The 19,233-nt window shown below is 39.4% G+C and overlaps 1 protein-coding gene across 1 annotated transcript in view; it reads right to left on the reverse strand.

Moving 5' to 3' along the window:
- The window catches only part of ATSTE24 (Peptidase family M48 family protein), a 63,156-nt gene that overhangs the window by 18,028 nt on the left and 25,895 nt on the right, over positions 1-19,233 (reverse strand). Inside the window, exons 7-11 of the mRNA XM_087701002.1 lie at positions 18,668-18,781; positions 18,456-18,566; positions 12,937-12,999; positions 8,719-8,811; positions 8,524-8,637 (exon numbers count right to left, since the gene is read on the reverse strand). Of these exons, the coding sequence (XP_087557128.1) occupies positions 8,524-8,637; positions 8,719-8,811; positions 12,937-12,999; positions 18,456-18,566; positions 18,668-18,781 (495 nt within the window). The remainder of the gene's footprint in view (positions 1-8,523; positions 8,638-8,718; positions 8,812-12,936; positions 13,000-18,455; positions 18,567-18,667; positions 18,782-19,233) is intronic.

Consider the following 19,233-nt stretch of genomic DNA (forward strand, 5'->3'; position numbering starts at 1 on the left):
AGGAGTTGTCAGCACCATTAGCTGGCCATCTCCATAGTTGCACTAGTACCATGTACAAAAGGGTTCATACTATATCATACTTTAGGTACCGTATGTTATGTATTAGTACCATAAGGTACCAACTTAATGGATACTTCTTTTCTTATTTGAACTACACTTTGGAATGAGCACCTTATACTAATGTGATTCTCCCATGGGATTAGGTTATTTCAGATTTAAATAATTTCTCTACCTTATTTTGTCAAAAAGAATTAGATTTGAAGTTGCTTTTAGGATAGAGTAATGTGCTTTTATCATACTGTGCCTTCAAAAATCTCAAGATATCACTTAGTACTGTATTTTATCGTACCATATCGTATCGTACTTTTGTACCTGATAACCATGGCGGTTGCCCATCTTGTCACACTACTCGTGATTACTGTCCATCGGTATCCACGTCATCCGCATCTATGTTTGCATCTTTCGATGCAACCCACTGTTGCCTTTGCTGTATGGATATGCCGCTCTACTCCTGAAGCTGCCATTTACCATATCAACATCTGCTGCCCAATCTCTTTCTAACATTCTTCCCAGCTTCAACAAGCAGTCTGTTGCCTCTCCATGCTGCATTTTTCAGCTGGGAGGCCCTCTAGTGCTGCAGTTTGCCCTGAGGCAAGCCACCTTCTTGATACTTTGACTCTAGAGCTCATGGTTGTTGGTCATCATCTTCTTCTCATTCCAATGGCATCCGAGGACTGCATTTTGCTCTCTGTATAGCTGTCCTTCCACCATTCAGCATTTACATTCAATACTCTACTTCTTGGAGAATTGCATTTGGCTAGCTTCACTGTGTAGATTCCCCACAGATGTTGTTGCCTGATCAGTCAGGATAGTGCAATCATCTTCGAGCTTTGGTCCATTGTATCAACATGATTCAATGTTCATCATTCTTCACTCTTCTTCTCACTTTTCTCTTAGTGTTTGTCATGCACTTCATGTTTCTCCGTGCAAACCCTATTGTCTCTTTAATATGGTATGAGTGCATACTATCCCATCACTTTTCTTTGAGGGTTTGTTGCGTATCACACAAGACAATAAGATAATCTAGGGCTTGTTTATTTGAGGGTTAGGCTTGGGATCGAGACCGCTACTGAGTATATAAGAGTTACATAGAGAGAAAATTTGCCCATCTCATATGCTTCTTTGACAACTTTGTCTGTGTTTGAAAGTACCTCAAAGTCTGATGGTCTGTCTGTATTGTAAAATCAACCCCCAACAAATAGTGTTTCCACATAGATAGTGCATGAATTAGAACTAAGAGTTCTTTCTCATATACCTGCAAATTCTTCTCTACACTGTGGAGAATTCGGTTCTCATTAGCATAACTCAACCATCTTGCATAAGAACAATCCCAATGCTATTACCACATGCATCACACTGAACCACAAACGACTTTCTAAGATCGAGCAATACAAGCACATAATCTAAAGTCATTTCATCCTTCAAATTTTCAAATGCTGAAATTTTCACTACTGTCCATCAAAACGGCACATTTTTCTTTTGCAAAGCATGCAATGGAGATGCAATTTCAACAAGCCCACGTATATACTTATTATAGTAAGAAGACAAACCCAAGAAGCTATGGATCTCATGAACATTTTTTAAATGTGGCCATGAGCGTATTGCCTCAACCTTTGCAAGGTCCATATGAATACCATCAGCTGAGATAATATGCTCCAAAAGTGGATTTCATGCAAAAAAAATTAACTTTTCTTGTCATTGATAACTAGCCTATGCTTTCACAACTCATTGAACACAATGTCCATATCCTTTCCATACTTTGCCTATTCTTTTAATAGATAATCATGTCATTAAAGAAAGTATCCACAAATCCTCTACGTGGTATGAAGATATAATCCATCATCTGATCGAAAGTGGCAAGAGCATTTGTAAGTGCAAAAGGTATGACAAGAAACTCATACAACTCAAAAGATGTCCTGAAAGTTGTCTTAGGTACAACCTACAGTCTAATGCGTATTTAATGATACCCACTTTTCAAATCTATATGGCTGAGTATAGTTGCTTTTTGCAATCTATCGATTAGATTATCGATCTGAGATATCGAAAACCGATTCTTTATCGTGATTTTAATGATACACACTTTTCAAATCTATATGGCTAAGTATGGTTGCTCTCTGCAATCTATCGATTAGATTATCGATCTGAGGGATCGAAAACCAATTATTTATCATGATCAATCCACTTACACCATAAATCATTCCTTTTTTTGCTCCAAAAGCACTTGAGAACAAAAAGTAGATGAGTTGGGTTGAATCAACTCTTTTTCTAACAGCTCATTCACTCGACTCGGAATCTCCTCTTACTGATCTGCAGTGACTTAGTAAGGTGGCTTATTAGGCAAGCCACTTCTAGGGATAAGATCTATGCCATGATCTTTAGGCCTTTCAGGTGGTAGCTGCCCTGGAAGTGATTGAGAGAAGCAATCAACATACATTTTCAGAAATGACATGTAATCCTTGTTTAACTTACATGTTTCCAACATTCTCACTATCATTCTTATTCTTAGTAAAAAACAAGTACGTTGAAAGATGATTTTTCATTACTTTAGAAATAGTAGCTACAAACACAACAAGGATAGATTCTCCTTTCAACTTTACATCAAGTATGAGTGCCTTTCCCTTATGCTGAATACCTCTTCGTTGTCCACATATCCTTGTATATGCAAGTGTAGCTTTCCAATGAGCAGTGTGACAAGCTCTGCATGACCCTTACACGCCATTCCAACTTCCCTTATAGGTCCCATCTCATTCTCTTTGATGCCTAAACAAGCTGCCATGTCTATAGAGATTAAGTTGACTCATGCACCATTATCAAAGAATATCAATGCATGATGATCCTTAATTTTGGCCTATGCTCTGCACAACTCAATAGCATTATCATTAGGTTGATCACTAACAACATTGGGCACCAATCCTGTTGATGTTTTGGGCTTCTTTTCCTTGGGATCTCCCTGATTTTCTGAATTTTCAGCCTGTTGCTTATTGGGATAGTTCTTGCAATATGGTCCTCTTGTTCACAAATAAAGCATGTATTTGGACCCATCAATTCCCTATATTGTGCCAATGTTTTTGAGCCTTTTCTTTTTTATTTTGATATTTTTAAAGCCTACTTTTCAGGTCTGCCTCTTTTCTCAGCCTTAAGCAACTTTTTATTCATTCTCTCTCCACTTTGTAGGAAGCCGAAATCCTTTCCATGAAGCAAAGCATCTGTTGTAGCAACAGTCTCTATGAGCTGAGACATACTAGAGATGGTGAATTTAATGAAAAAATCCCTGATTCCTTTAAGCAGCCCACAAGCATATTTTTTTACTTGCTCATGAAGGGATACAAGGCAATAAGAAGTGATGGGCAAGAATACATCCCAAAATTTTTATTGTATTGCTCCAAATTCTTGCATTCCTTAGCATTCTAGCTTATTCCAAGTTGTCATGATGTCCACCTCAAAGGTACTTGTCAACCAATTTTATGCAAACATTTGCTTGAATTATATCCATGTTGACAGTGCTTTGCCTTGCATGAGAAGTGTGAACCACCACTACAATGCATTTCCCTTTAAGAAAGTAACAACCTTTCGAATCTTTGACGATTCAGTGAAGTTTTCCCTTGAATAGGCTGTATCGATCAATTGAATGAAAGTTGAAGCTTTCAGCCTATCTTGTGCACCACTAAAGGACTCAAACTTCATTGCTTTTTCACTCTCATCATGGTCTTTTTTGCCCCTTTGGGTGTCAAGTTCTCATACATTGGGTGTTACAAAAAGGGTGCATTTTCTGAATTTACATCAAAACCAACACAAAACGGAGCATTTGCACGACCAACACTCATTTCTTGGGGCCCCATAAGCATTTGGGGGTGCAAATGCACTACCAAATATGTCACTTTGTGCCCTGAGCATCAAACCAATGCTGCCATACATAGGATTTTGCACATTTCCAGCCATACCTAGATACAATGGGCCTTGCATACCATGCATTGGCTATTGCATACCCTAGGGATTTGTGCGATATATTTCCGTATGTGATCATTGTTCAATCCTTGTACGAAAAATTGTGGTACCACCAAAGTATCATGGCTGCCCCATCAAAGTATGCATGCCTAATTGTTCAAAATCCATTGGATTGGCACTTTCATGTTGACCTTGCATTTGCATCCCTTGCCTCGCATGTACCAATTGTTTTGCTTCATTGGTCTCTTTGGGAGCTTCAAGTGAAGTATTGTGACATTGAATGGTTGTTTGCTAGCTTCCCGCCCTAGTTCCAACCTATCCTCAAACCATCCCAATCCCGTCTCATTATCAAAGTCCCCTCTAATTGTGACAAGGAATGGCAATTCTAGTTCTCGTCCTAGGTCCCGTTCCCGTTCCCGTTCCCGTTCCCAAAACCTGTCCAATGTCACTATGAAGCTAAGGCTTTGGCATTACCTTCGGTGCACCTTGTTGTCTTGGAGGTGTAGAAGATAACTTCTTCTTCTTACCCTCGCTGTCCTTTAGAGCATTAAAAAATTAAGTGAATTGAGGATCCTTTGCCCAATTCAGCAAAGAGATTTGTTGTTGTTCTTACCCGATTCTTGAATTGTTCATCAAATTCCTCTTCACTTTGCTAGTCGTCAGTCTCATTATGCCTTGAAGGCCCTAAATATTGCCTAACAAAAACATTTTCAGCTTGCCATCCATGGTCTGAGCCATGTCCAAGATTAGACATTGCATTTCCTTCATCGCCATGTGAGCGTCCGTATTGAGAGGCATCATCATTATTTGATTCCATCTCACTGTATGAAGACATCTTGCTGTAATTTCTTAGCTGAGCACAAAAATCAGTACTAGCACAGAACTTTGGCTTGCAATGAGGTGCCTCAGGCCCACCAAATCAAAGGATTGAGTGGTATCTCGGCAATGGAACCATGAAACCAGCCTTCTCCTCAGAGAGGATGGTAATCCCTGATCAAACACTTAATTACAGCAATTAATAAATTAACATAAATTAAAATGCACACTTTTCCTTCAAAATTCTTGGACAATGGACAACATCTTGGCCCCAAAATTGGCACCCCTTTCGGTATTTCTTTATCTTCAATTGCTAATGGATTGATTACAGACCAAGATTCCATAATGTTCTTGGCTAATCCAAAAGCCCCTTGTTGCTCCAACAATCAGCAAACAAATTGGGCAATTTGCCCTTTGATTTTCACCTAGGACTTGCTCCAATTGGACACCAACTCATCAAATGTTGTCCCAAATTTACAATGCATTGCTTGGAATCTAAAATCCTTAATAATTTCACAAAGTCCAAGTACTGATTTCAGTGTACAATGCCTTCTACTATTGGCACGGGTCCCAAGGTGGTTGCTAAATCCTAACTATTGTAGAAATCCCCTTGCTTTCCACCAAATCTGGCTGAGATCTGCTCCAAATAGCTGAGATCTCCTAAGAATGGGTTAGAATAGGTGAGAGAACATCGCATGGAGATATCAACCACCCCAAGAAGGTAAAGGGTGTATGAAGAACTGCACAATGAGCGCAAACCCTCCTTGAAGTTGGAAAAAATGGGATCCCCATAAGAAATAGAAGAAAGATGGTCCCCTTATAAATCCCCCTCTAAGAGGGAGAGAAAATCTAAAAACTCATGGATCACGGCCTCCAAAGTGTTTGATGATGAAGGAAATGCCACTAGCAATGCCAAGAAGGTATCTAGGACTCCAACGGAGCAAAAGCTAGGCAACTCCCAGAGGTGACCTCTCGAACCAGAGTAGAAGAGAGACTCGAGAGAGGAGATCACAAAGAAACTCCTCAACGCCTGCATTGGAGTTGATGTCCATGGGGCAATAAAAGGGCAGTGAGAAAATAAGGAGCTCCTGTGGAGCAACACGTGGGCAACAGCCTCTATCTCTCATTGGACCGGACTGCGGGGCCAAAGGAGTGAAAGGAGTCAAACAGCAACTCTCTCTCAGTGGAGCAAACTACAAAACCATGGGTCCTGAAAGCCATTGCACCAGAAAATCAATGGGGAAAACCTTCATAGTGCACTGCGGCAGTCTCCAGAGGGCTTATTGCCTTGTGGGGTCTTAGATCCTTCTTTTGCTCACAAGGTCTCTGTGCTCATCGTGTGCATCTTATTGCCTTTAGCATAATGCTAAATAAACCATGTTGATACAATAGAGCAAAGCTCGAAGATGACTGCATTGTCCTAGCTGATCAAGCGGCAATATCTGTAGGAAACCTGCACAATGAAGGGAGCAAAGCACAATCCTCCGAGTAGTAGGGTATCGACGGTAAATGCTGAGTGGTGAAGGACAGCTGTAGAGTAGTAGAACGCAGTCCTTGGATGCCATCAAACTGAGGAGAAGATAATGAGCAGCTACCAGGAGCTCTAGAATGAGAGAATCAATAGGGCGGCCTACCTCAGGAAAAAATGCAGCAATAGAAGGCCTCCCAGCTGCAAAACACAGCATGCAGAGGCAGCAAACTGCCGCTTGGAGCCAGGATGGATGTCGCAAAAGGGACCAAGCAGCAAAATGCAGGTATTGATGTGGTACATGGCAGCTCTAGGAGCAAGGCAGCCTGTTCAGATAGCAAACGCAACAATGGGCTGCACTAGAAGATGCAAACACAGATGTGGATGACGTGGATGCAAGTGGGCAGCAGTCCTGAGCAATGTGGCAGGCTGGGCAATAGCCAGCTGATGGTGGCAACAGCTCCAGGAATACTGGGCAACAGCCAGACAGCTCCAAACGGCAGCACTAGAACCATTCCCACAAGTAGCATACATTAGGCACCACATAGATGGAGAAGGAAGTGTCAATCTGATGAGAGAGGAGGACAAAAAGTGTCGGGGAGAATGAATGATAGTATGTGGAATGAGGAGAGTCGATGCCCTATTTATAGGCATAGGCAACCTCGAGTGGCACCCCAAAATGTGGGCACCCAACCCCTTTTGGGGTTATCAGTGCGAAACTCGAATCAATTAACAAAAAGAAACACAGTTAATGACCGGGTTTCTCAACTCTCAATGCCACATGAGATTCATAAAGTAGAGTTTGTTGTGCCCCCATGGAGGTAGAGGCTCTTTTTCAAATCATCACTTTTATACAGAGTGCAAAGCATGACACTTGACAAGTTACCATGGAGAGCACTAGTAAGTTCCCAACAAATGGCCCATAAGGGGTGTGAGAGCTCATGGTACTTCCAAGAGCAACTATTGCCAAATATGATATCGACATGACAAGCCTCCTTTCAGTATAACCCCAGCTCCCCTCTTGTACCTATGTCAGAGATAGGTACGAGGCATGGGTGGCACCCCCGATCCCTCTTCCCACAAAGGTACCGTACTATAGAGATCTTTTCATGAGCCTCACCAAGGATGGATTCATCATCAAACCCTTGTACATGGAGTGTTACATGCCACAGGCCAAGCTGAGTTGCCATAGGCCAGCTCAGAGTTTCATTACATCATCTCGTGATAGAGTCATGTAGAGCCTCACAAGCCCCCATGGAGGAGGAGGATATGCAAACTATGCCATAAGGAGCTAGAGACAAATGACCACTTCTTATGAAGATGTAGTGCATATGGCAAGATGCGAGAGAGATATCACACATTGTTCCAGGCACAACAAACCATACTGCAAGAGATCAAAGTCACACAAAGACCTAGCGCCTTTATCTGGAGGCGGCCCTACTCACACCAGAGAAGGTCACCCAGATTCAACAATAGCATGAGATGTACTTGGCCTTTGGCCTTCAGTAGATGTTAATCTCTCTCCCTCCCCTCTTTTTTTTTCGTAAATCTCCCTCCTCTCTCTCTCTCTCTCTCTCTCTCTCTCTCTCTATCTGTGCTCCCTCCTTCCCCCATGTTGCCTACCTCCCTCTAACATCTATTGCCGTTCAATTTACAATCCCATATTGACATAGAGCCATCATGTAGACTTTAAACAGAGTGAATCCTTAACCAACAGCTCTTGATGATGATGTTGGACGATAGCATAGGACTCAGTCACTACTCAAATACTACAACTTAACCCTGTCATAAAACTACTATGGCCACTTCAAAACCTTTTGATAACATATCCAGTGCACACTTAGGGTATTTGAAAACCTTCAAAGAAGGTTTTGCATGCATGTTAGAAACGTTCCACACATACCTTTCCAAGAAGGTTTTGTATATGTCCTTAATACTAATGCCCAACTACAAGAATTATGACTGTGCATGAAGGGGCTAGGATCAAGCATGTCAATTTGATGAATTAAAAATAAGGTTACACAGTACTACAAGAAGAACTTCATGCAACAATCCTTACAGACTTCATGACTACAATATGCTTACAGCAACAGATTCATCTTATAAGTGCAAGTCAGTTTTAAGGTCAATAGAACTCTTATCTTGCACACTGACACCCTGTCCCCTTTGGGTGAGGGAAAAAAATAATGTACGTTCTGGTATTTCATTAGATTCTGAAGTTAAGTAACCCATACCTGAAAAAGAATAAGACCAATAAGAACTGGTTGAGTAGAGAAGCCAAAACTTTCAAACAACTCTCTTGAGTTCCGCACTAAAGTGTATCCACCGAACTGTAGCAGTGTCAATATCTACAAGATGAAGAATACAAATCAAAACATCTCAAAAGATAGGTCTGTCTGAATTTAACCTCCTTAAACACTGGTTGATACCTGCATAGCAATGAAGGAGTACATGGTGTGATTCAGCTTCCAGTGTCCCAACTCATGTGCAATAACTGCTACAACCTCATCTTCATTCTTACACTACAGAGGTAATAAAGTAAAATTACTTGGATGAGGATGACTGAGTAGATGAACAGAAAATTCGAACTCTTCTAAAACCAGTTGCTTCACTGCATCTCTAAAAAGAACTATCAGGAGTTTGCTTTAATCTTCTGTTTGACTACATGGTTTATATGACACATTAACTATCACCAATAAAGAAGTGCTAGCATGAATGGAGTATGACATACATAAAGCACAACCTGCCTAGAAGAAATCCTAGTTTCAAATTGTATCATACTTGTATCCTTTTGCGAGAGTAAACTGGTAAAGACGTCTGAAGTTTATGAATGCAAATATCTTTTAGAGCCCATTTGTATACAGATACCTCAAAACTATCAAATTTCTGTTTCATAGGGAAATCATCCAGGTATTTCTCTCCAAGTTCTAGCCAGGAGATTAGGATTGTCTTAGTCTCCCAGAGTATTCACATAGAGCAAGCTCTTCTCCTTGATTGCCTTCTGCTACACAGGTGTGTTGCTAAATCTTATTTGAACCTGAGCGGCAGAAGCTGGCTATAGCTCTTTTTAAATAGAAATCTCAACTGACACTCCTACACCACCAAAGGGAATTGATGCTATTGGACGAGATAAAAGTTGATAAGTTCATAAGTCTCAGATCTCTCTGCCCTTCTTCTCCTCTGTAAGCCTTCAGCCTTCAAAAAAACACAAAAAAATGGTAGCTTCTTTGGAGAGGAAACATCTTGTTAATTCTTTGTTAACTTGAATCTGAGATACAAGTGACACAGTCTCCCTTGAGTATTGGCTTAATTATAGAAGGCTTGGTATTGGTAGTAAAGTAGGAGTTTTGACATGATAATCCAAAACAAGCTGCAAATCCGTGTCCCAACACTAAAAAGTCTGCTTTAAAATGTATGCTTGAATATCTTTCTCAAAAGACGGAGCATATGCCTACAATTACAATGATTGCACATCAATAACATCCACACAATCCATAAACAACTGAAAACTAAACCGAAAATAGAGACCAAGTGTCCCAAAGGGCCTGCATAGACAGCAGACTAAATGCAACCAACCAGTGAATGACTCTCTTGCAAATTTCATTTACCAAAGTAGATCGCAGAGCGAATAAGCTCCAAGCATGGTGTTACATAGTCCCTTCAGCATAATTATACTACAAGATCCCTCACTAAACAACCACTGTGTATGCCTGGTGAATTGAAGGAGAATGCAGAATTTAAACCAAGTGTTGTACTTGGGCTCTTCAAGCCACCTGATGCACCAGAAGAAAGCTATATACCTAGCCATTGCAAACAAGACTTGGTTGACTGCTAGAGCTTCCCATGCCAATGAGAGGCGATCAACACATCAACTTCTGCCAAATAGAATAAGCACTGATGTGAACTATTGGGACGCTAAGACATCAAGCCCTGCCCGGAACTTGAGGTATCTAATTGTCTGCCCTCTACTCAGTCATCTAAAAACCAAGCAATTCCCTGATCTATACAAAAAAACCAACCAACTTGCACCATTTGATTTTTACTCCTAATGCGCATAACAGCTGAATGCTAACCATGTCTAACATCACAAAGAACTTCGTTTCTATTGGGCAAATGGTTGAGTAGGGATTGCAAGTAAAGCTCAATCATAATGGTTGCTTTGTAGAAGATTTCAGGAACGGATGTAAACTGGTTGCAAAAGGCAAGCGTGTGGGAAGGATGTTTACCTTAGATGTAAATGTACCCGAGTTGAAGGCTGCTATGTTTGTACAAGGTGTAGGAGTTGTGGCTGATATTGACATTTTGTATAAGTATATTGGCGATGTAAATATGCAGCGGTTGAAAAATATGTAGTCACATGAAATTGTGATAGGCTTGTCTAAGTTTAAAGTGGTTGACATGCAAAAAGTGTGTGAAGCATGCTAATTTGAAAAACAGGCAAGGCATGCATTTTCTCATGATACACCTTAACAAATCTTTCCCGAAAACAAGTGTAGAATGCAGATTTCAACATACACATTTTCCTCACTCGCCTGGCACATGTCCAAATAAACACATTGAACCTTTTAAGGCACCAATCCAAAAAAAATTGGGCATCCTTTTTGACGACAAGATATATGCAACACCTCAACAAAACATTGACCATCCTGAATCTAGGAATTTTTCCACCATACTGACATGCTTTCCTTTCATCCACTTTTGCAAAAAGTAAACCATTTAAATCTGCTATCAAAGTAGGTCTAGTTTCAAATTTAAGATTCTTGGGGTCCTCCCATAGGCTGTGTTATACATCTTTGATACTCAAAACAAGGAGAGATTCCATAGGACCTACAATCTCATCTTCCATGAATCCTTTCTCACCATGCCCCTCTCCCTATGTCATGTTGCTAGCCCCTCTATGTCATGACCAATGCAAAGGAATGTCTCATCAACATACTCTGAGTTCAACTTTGTCTCTGTAGTCACTAGCAGCCCAAGGCCCCTTAGCCCATTGCTGTCAAGCAAAGAAAGTAGGATATCGCATCTATGAAGATCAAAAGAGGGTATGGGACCAAGGCACAACCCTACCCAAGTGATCTCTCTAGGCAAAAGTCAATTTCCTTCAGTCCGCCTATGATCACCCTATGGCTGGCTGACCTGTAAAGTGCTAGGGGAAAAGAAAGCCTAACAAAGGCACGATGCCCTCCAAGGAGTCCCAATCAATCTTGTTGTATGCTTTCTCAAGTCCAAAAGTAATACCACTATCCTTGATCGTTGAGGCTAGGCCCACCCTATGGCTTGGATGACAATAAATGCGGTTCTGAGTAAAGCATGTCTATGCATCATGGATAAGGTCTAGAAGGAGGAGGTACAAACTGTTGCTTGTCATTAGCCTCAAATGAGAAAGATTAGCTGCCACTAGCTCTCACGCACGCACATGCTCTCTCTCTCTCTCTCTCTCTCTCTCTCTCTCTCTCTCTCTCTTTAGAGAGGATACATATTAAGCCAACCAAAAGGCTCATAGGAATCTGCCCCACAAACATTTCCTGAAAGGCCATAAATAGGGGGTGCTTCACCTATTAGAGAAGCTTAAGAAGACAGCATTGGAAGGCCATTCTTGCCTAGACACAGAAAGTCTTGTAAACACATGAAAATAACAAAAACAAAAGATAAAAAAGAATAGGAATCGTGTTTATTGAAGCCCTCACAGGGACTGTGCTTTGCCAAGCTCTGAGTCAAGTCTTTTATTTTGTCAGATGGTCTGAATAGCAAACTCTTCGGAAGCACTCCTGTCAGAGTAAGTTGTCACCTGGCACATATCACATCTCATCATTTCACTTCACTGACATCTATTATCATCTCTGGTTTCACACAAGGTACATGTGAGTAATCATCATGCATCCCACATAGAAAGTCTTTGTATGACCATCATATGTCACACCATACCGCATGACATTTCATGTATCACATCACTCTGTATCACTACGCAGCTAGGTTAGGGCTTCCTTGGAATGTTTGATGTATATTGCATACCCTAATCCATACACAATAAATCATGATACCTACATAGAATCCATAGAATCCTAGAGTTCTCAAATCATCCTTTTAAATACATCATCAATACAGGACATTGCAACATATACACTTCAGAATATTTAACAATTAAGGTGTCTGAAAGCTCCTTAAAGCAACCACAACTTTACCAAAATACTAGAAACTTAATCATGCACCAATTTTAGCCAATGAACCGTCTTTCAGTTATTCTGACAATTTAATCATGCAAGTCCTGTCAGACCAGTTCTGACACGCTTCATAACATTCTTGACATGCAAGGACACAAAGCCTATGGCAAATATAGGACAAATAATATCATGACAAAACCAGCATTAAAGATACTCGAACAGCACAAAGAATTCACAACAATTCATGGGTGAGGATCCACATCCAATGATAAGGTGAAGACATATAGACCATTTTGGCACAAAAGGGTGATTTTTGTTTAAGAAACAGATAGACATTGTCTATAGTTAGCCTCCAAATACTAAAACTACAACTTCAATAAACTTACTATGTCCCCTCAACATATAAAACTCAATGCAAAGTATACAGCATTACGATAAACATCAACCACACACTATTCGGAGAAAGCCGGTATGAACTACCACTACCTGTTGAATAAGGGTATCATAGATCACAATGCGCTTGCTGTTGAAAAAACCATACATGTAAGCCTGAAAGCATGACACACAGGTTCATAAGCTCTAGCAGAAAATCTCTAGCAACAAACAGGAGATTGAGAGTCTCACTCAAACTATTAGTATGTGCTAATTAAGCTGTTTACATTTTCTACTTTGCAAGCCGAAATTCAAACAAGTTCTAACACTGATTCTTGAAGAATGAGATACAAAGCACCAAACGGAAATCAGTTATATAACTACCATTCCATAATCGCACACTTTCCATGAACAAATGTAATTTGCATCTTCGTTAACAAGAAGACAAAAGGAGAGAGAAAATGAATTAGGACATGGAACTTGAGCATCCATGGGGATAAATCCCAACTAGTATCCACTCCTTAAGAACATGGAATTATGATACCAGAAATGTAACCAGACACCCTACCTGCTTAGAAGAGTTCCGTACAATCATTGTACATCCCTTTCTCCATCCCATGGCCTCAGCAGCCCATTTATTTCTTCTATATTTATACTTATATTTATTCCTCTATATATTCATATTTGTATTTCTCAAGTTTCCATTTCATAATTTCACACCAAGGCTGAACACCATTTCACAAGTTCAAAACGTGTTCTATTTCTCAATTCTTGGAACACCTAGAACTATGCTCCTATAAACGAGTCACCAAATTGGATTCCTTTCCCAATGTAGTCTCAACCTCGTGATATGACATACCATTTATTGAGAGAATGTTTGAAACCAGCCTTCCCTCTCGGCAAGGGTGGTAAATAACCTAATTTAACCCTAACTACAGCAAGCATAAAATTCAAGTAAACTGAAAATGCAAATGTTACAACTTAATCTTGGAATTGGACACCTGATTGGCTCGAAATTGGTGCCCGTTTCGATACTTTAACTTGTATTGCTAAAGGTTTAAGTACACTAAGATCAAACTTGATCTCCTTCAATCTTCAATACATCTTACTGTCCACAACAACCAGCAAGCCTTCAAACCAATTTGCCCCTTGGTTTGCTTAGGGATTGACCTTCAATCGGCTCATTGGATAAAAAATTCTACCCCAAACTTAATATTGTGTGCTAGCTTCCTAAAATTCTCTAAAATCCCCATATTTCAGTTGCTAAATTTCAAGTGCTAGGCCCCCATTTCTAAGCACTCTTCCCAAGATAGTAAACCCTAATTTCTGATGTAAATTAAGGTTAGCAACAGAAATTCTTCAATTGCACCCTCTCAAGACTGGATTTGGTTTAGATCTCTTGAGGGAAGTTGTGAATTGGTTGAGATAATGGAGAAGAAGCTAGAGAGAAATCTCAAAGCTTCATCCTCAAAATTGGCTGAAATTCAATGCTCGTTGGATGACAAATTCTGCCCCAAACTTAACATTGGCTCGCTAGCCTCTTGACATTCCCCAAATTTCAGCTACTAAATTTCAAGTACTAGGCCCCATTTCTGAGCATTGCTCCTAGGGAGGTTGGTAAACCTGAATTTCTACTGTAAATTAGCGTTAGCAGCAGAAATTCTTCAATTACACCCTCTTGGGACTACAATCAGCTGAGATCTCTTGACGGAAGCTATGAATTGTTAAGAGAGGGAAAAGAAGCTAGAGAAAGACAAATTTCAAAGTTTCATCGCCAAAATTGGCTGAAGTTGAATGCTACCCTGCTGTGAATGGCTGATTGACTGCAACCCCCCAACAATAGGTGCCCCACATGTAGTAACCTGACCTTGTGGGTCCCAAAATTGTAGCTACCTACTTGTAGACAGGCTACAAGGGCTGTCACCTGCCCCCAATGGCTTCTTGATGAGTTAGGGGCAGCTCTTTGATAGCCTCCAATGGCCGGTTCAATCACCAATGGCTGAAAAATTACAACAGCTGTCCCTCTTCTTCTCCCAACCTCCAGCATGCAGGAATGAGGATCCAACAACCTCTAGTAGTCTTTCCCTCAATTGCATGAGCAAGTTTTGCCAAGTGGCAACCTTCTAAATTGAATTTCCAGCATTATCCAACCTATTGAATTAATTTTTAAAATATAAATTCTGAAATTAATTTAATAATTATTTCTATGCCCAAAAAAACAATCTAACCAACCAACAATTAAATTGGCCAAATTATCATCCAAGAATTCTTGAGCATTTATTAGCCTTTGAACAAGCATTGATTAATTAATTAATACCCATTTCCTAGTGTCACCACACTAACATCATTCTTCTAAGCTAAAATCTGACACCAAGTACCACCTAGTACCTAACAAACATATAATTTGTTACAAATTTTGCCTTTAACACCCATTGACATCTCCGAGTCCTTGGCCCATCATTCATCTCACATTTGCAGATTTGATTAACACTTAAGCAAATGCTAAGCAAAGTATCAAAATTTCACGTCCTTATGACAATGTTACACCACAATAGAAATAGAACTCGCATGCTTATTAATTAATTTGCATAATCAATTATTTGTCAAATTTGTCTCCTTTGTATTAAAAGACATCTAGGAAAGTGCATTAGAAGCTAGCTATTTATGAGTGGTCACAGGTAGTGGTGGACCCATGCAATAAAGATAGTACACGCTTCCATTTATATGACCTAATTGGGCGCTTGTGCTCGAAACTCAAGCCATGGTTGTCTCCGTACATGGTGTGGACTAACTACACAATACCCTATTATACATATTGATACAATTTCCTATGAAAAAAAATGCCTTTTTGCCACACTCGCCCTTTAAGCATCTCTCTCTCTCTCTCTCTCTCTCTCTCTCTCTACATACATACATACATACATACATACATATATATATATATATATATATATATATATATATATATATATATATATATAGCATTTCTCTCTCTCTCACCTACACTTCTCTTATTTCTATGATCATTCACATCTATGTACTTGTAAGTTGTAGCACATGTTGCACATACGGCATATGCCACGGAAGTTTTGGCATATTACCCTCAAGTATATACTCCAATAGCATTGCTATTTAGACCTTAAACATCTATTCTATTACCCTTAGTCTAAAATAATAAAACTTTTTTTTTTAATTCGTACTAATATTATACTATGCCTTACAGATCTTAAGGTACCATTTAGTCCTGTATAGTATCACATCTTTCATACCTAACAACTACGACTTGAGCATATCAAGGTCAAACATGCATAGAAAGAATTAATACCTTAAGTGTAGGCAAGTCTGCTAAAATAAAAAATTACAATCAGCAAGATGCATAATCATAAAAAGTTTCTACAATATGACATGTGGGCTAAAACTTTAAAATGCACATATCTTTGCATAGAAAACTCATGTAAGGATTCTAGCACTATTTTTTCAATGTACGCGAAAAAAACTTTCATATGATACCAACACTTTTTTTTTTTTGGGGGGGGGGGGGGGGGCGGGTGGGGGAGGGGGGGGGGGGGGAATGGATGACATTTTAAAATTAATAACTTTGAGTTTTTAACAATATTTACTAAATTTGGATGTTTCTGTTCTTGACAACCCTGAGCCCAAAACAAAAGGCCATAAAGAAGAGACAAGTGCCACACAAGCTTCCAAGTGTCCCACCACTTGTCACACTTCATAAGATGTAGCTAAACAGTTAGTCTTATACTACTCCACTTTTCCTTTTTATATCATCTCTCTTTCTCCTATAAAAAGAGCTCATTTCCTCTCATTCTACATCAATTTCCTTGCTGTAAACGCATATACAGCACTTGCAGATAGCTCGAAAGTTGAACCCAACCATCTTTACCATCATCTTCCACCTCTTTACAATATATATCAATTTCCCTATTCTCTTACTGCTAGTTTACACAACAATAGACTTGTAAATTCACTATAACACCTCTTTTTAAAGCTCTTCTACTTCTAGATCAAGAAGGAAGCCGCCATATTGATGTATTGTTGATCCAAGTCTTTCGGTCTACTCATACCTCTACTTGTCCCTAAAGAGACCTTTGGAATAGGTCTCTATGGATTTCATTACTTGTTTACCTACTACGTCCTCTAATAATAATAATATTTGGACTAAGGTCGATAAATGTTGTAAATAATCTTACTTTGTTCAATGAAAAAACACCCTCACTACACCTCAACCTACAAAATTATTCATTAAGACTATCTTTTACTATCATGAATTTTCCTAAAATCATCATTTCAAAGCATGACAATAGATGCAAACTCTCAATTTGTAAAGAAATTAGTTGTGTTTACTCCACAGTACATATATGCATGTGATGCAAGTGTACATGTACATCCTTTGCATGATCTTGTGAGAGTAAGGTAAAACTCTCCTCACGCTCAAGTTCACGGTAAATTGAGCTCATCCCAAAGAAACTTAGATTGAGTAGAAATACATTTCATTGGGAGGTTCTTTTATGTGTCCATGGCTCTAATTTTCTAAAAACTTTCATATTCAGCTTCAAGTATTCATTCTTTCTATTTTCTGAAGCTTTTAAGTCTCAAAAATAAGCAATATTGTACTTGCAAGTATAATGTGTTGTTCAAGCATTTACCAGGAACAAAGCCCTACAATTTGGTTGGTTAAAGTCACATTTTTCTTGATCTCTTCAACTGTCATAGAAATGGCCCCTCGCTGTTAGTCAATTATCATCCTCCTTGTGTGCCCTTTGGCATGAGGAAATAGTTTAAAAACATTTTCCTTTGGAAAAAAAAAGTTCTCCAACTGGGATCAACATTAACGTTTCAACAAACTTCATGTAAGGAGCATTAAGCTTGCAAAAAATGCAAGGTATTGTACCGAGATGCAGCCAGGCATTCAGGCTTTTAGCCCTTACAACCTTCAACAGTTCAGACTTTGATAGTACAACCGATCACACTTTTCAGAGATGTGCACACAACAACTCTATATAAACATAGAAAGAAATGGCCAATACGAGAAAGAGCTGTTTTGACTGCATGTTGCCCAAGGAATTGTACTGAGATGCAGCCAGGCATTCAGGCTTTTAGCCCTTACAACCTTCAACAGTTCCGACTTTGATAGTACAACCCATCACACTTTTCAGAGATGTGCGTACATGCACTAGCACACAACAACTCTATATAAACATAGAAAGAAATGGGCCAATACGAGAAAGAGCTGTTTTGACTGCATGTTGCCATAAAGGTCATCAGTCCAGTATAAATGGTTGATACTATGATTGATGAATGATCTCTTCAAAACCTGGCTAGTTTAAGGATTAGGCGGTACAGTAATGACCAGCTTGAAACTGGCTAGTTAGTATGCTGAGAGTTTCTTTGGAGTAAGAGTATAACCCCTCTGACTATGTTCGAAAGCTTTGTAGTAACAGTCAGGCAAACATTCACTTCTACAGATTGGCAGGTCCATATATCATATGATCAACCAATGATCTTTAAGCTTTAAGAAAGCAACTTGTTTTTCTCATTACAAATAACTTGCAAGAGAAACAAAATTTTTGTTTAAAAATGTCCAAACTGGAAAAAGGGTAAAGCTAAAAGCTTACATTGCTATGGCTCGACCTCGTTGATCCATCAATCACAAAGAGCTTTTTCAGTGGAAATTTAAGGGATAAAGCCAGCTTTTCAATCTTTTCCCTCAGCTCTCCATCAGGTAGCTGGAAAACATCAGAAAAACTTTCTCACAACCTTTGAAGGATGTTTAATTCAGCTTAACCCTTCAATAAGACTCCTAGTGCTGATGAAAAGGAAAACTCACAGGAGTAAACTTGTTGAATAGTGGCGCGATGAAAACAGGGTAAATTGCCATCAACATAAGAGAAAGTAGTAGTATGAATGCCCAAAGATAAATTGCCAAATAGGGACCAGTTCTCTGCCAATGGTAGCATATCAGATTGAAATCATGGTACCATGTCATATGCATGTTATTCATCTACTTTGCCTAGACCTTCAACTTTCTTCAACATGCACACCTTTACCAATGTAAAAAGAGCTTCAACATTGGGAAAAAGCACTTTTAGCAGCAAATAAGACTGTTGATACAGCTTACATCAAACACTTCAACATTTAAACCATTTGCCCCCCTAACCTTGTTAAACAAAAAGAGAGAAGAACATGCACAAAACAAATACATTGAAAAGGATAAACAGCACACATGACTCCTTAAGTCCATTTCCACTCATGCACGCAACACAAACAAAACATTTCTATCATCAGGCCAAAAAAGCGTTATGGTAATGTACATTTCTACTAAGAATAATCATCATATTACACAATGCTACTGAGAATGATCACAAAACAAGCCTTACTCTTTGGAGTCATCTA

The sequence above is a fragment of the Lygodium microphyllum genome, chromosome 19 (assembly GCF_053477565.2).
Source record: "Lygodium microphyllum isolate KBCC chromosome 19, Lygodium_microphyllum_v1.1.10, whole genome shotgun sequence".
NCBI lineage: Eukaryota > Viridiplantae > Streptophyta > Polypodiopsida > Schizaeales > Lygodiaceae > Lygodium > Lygodium microphyllum.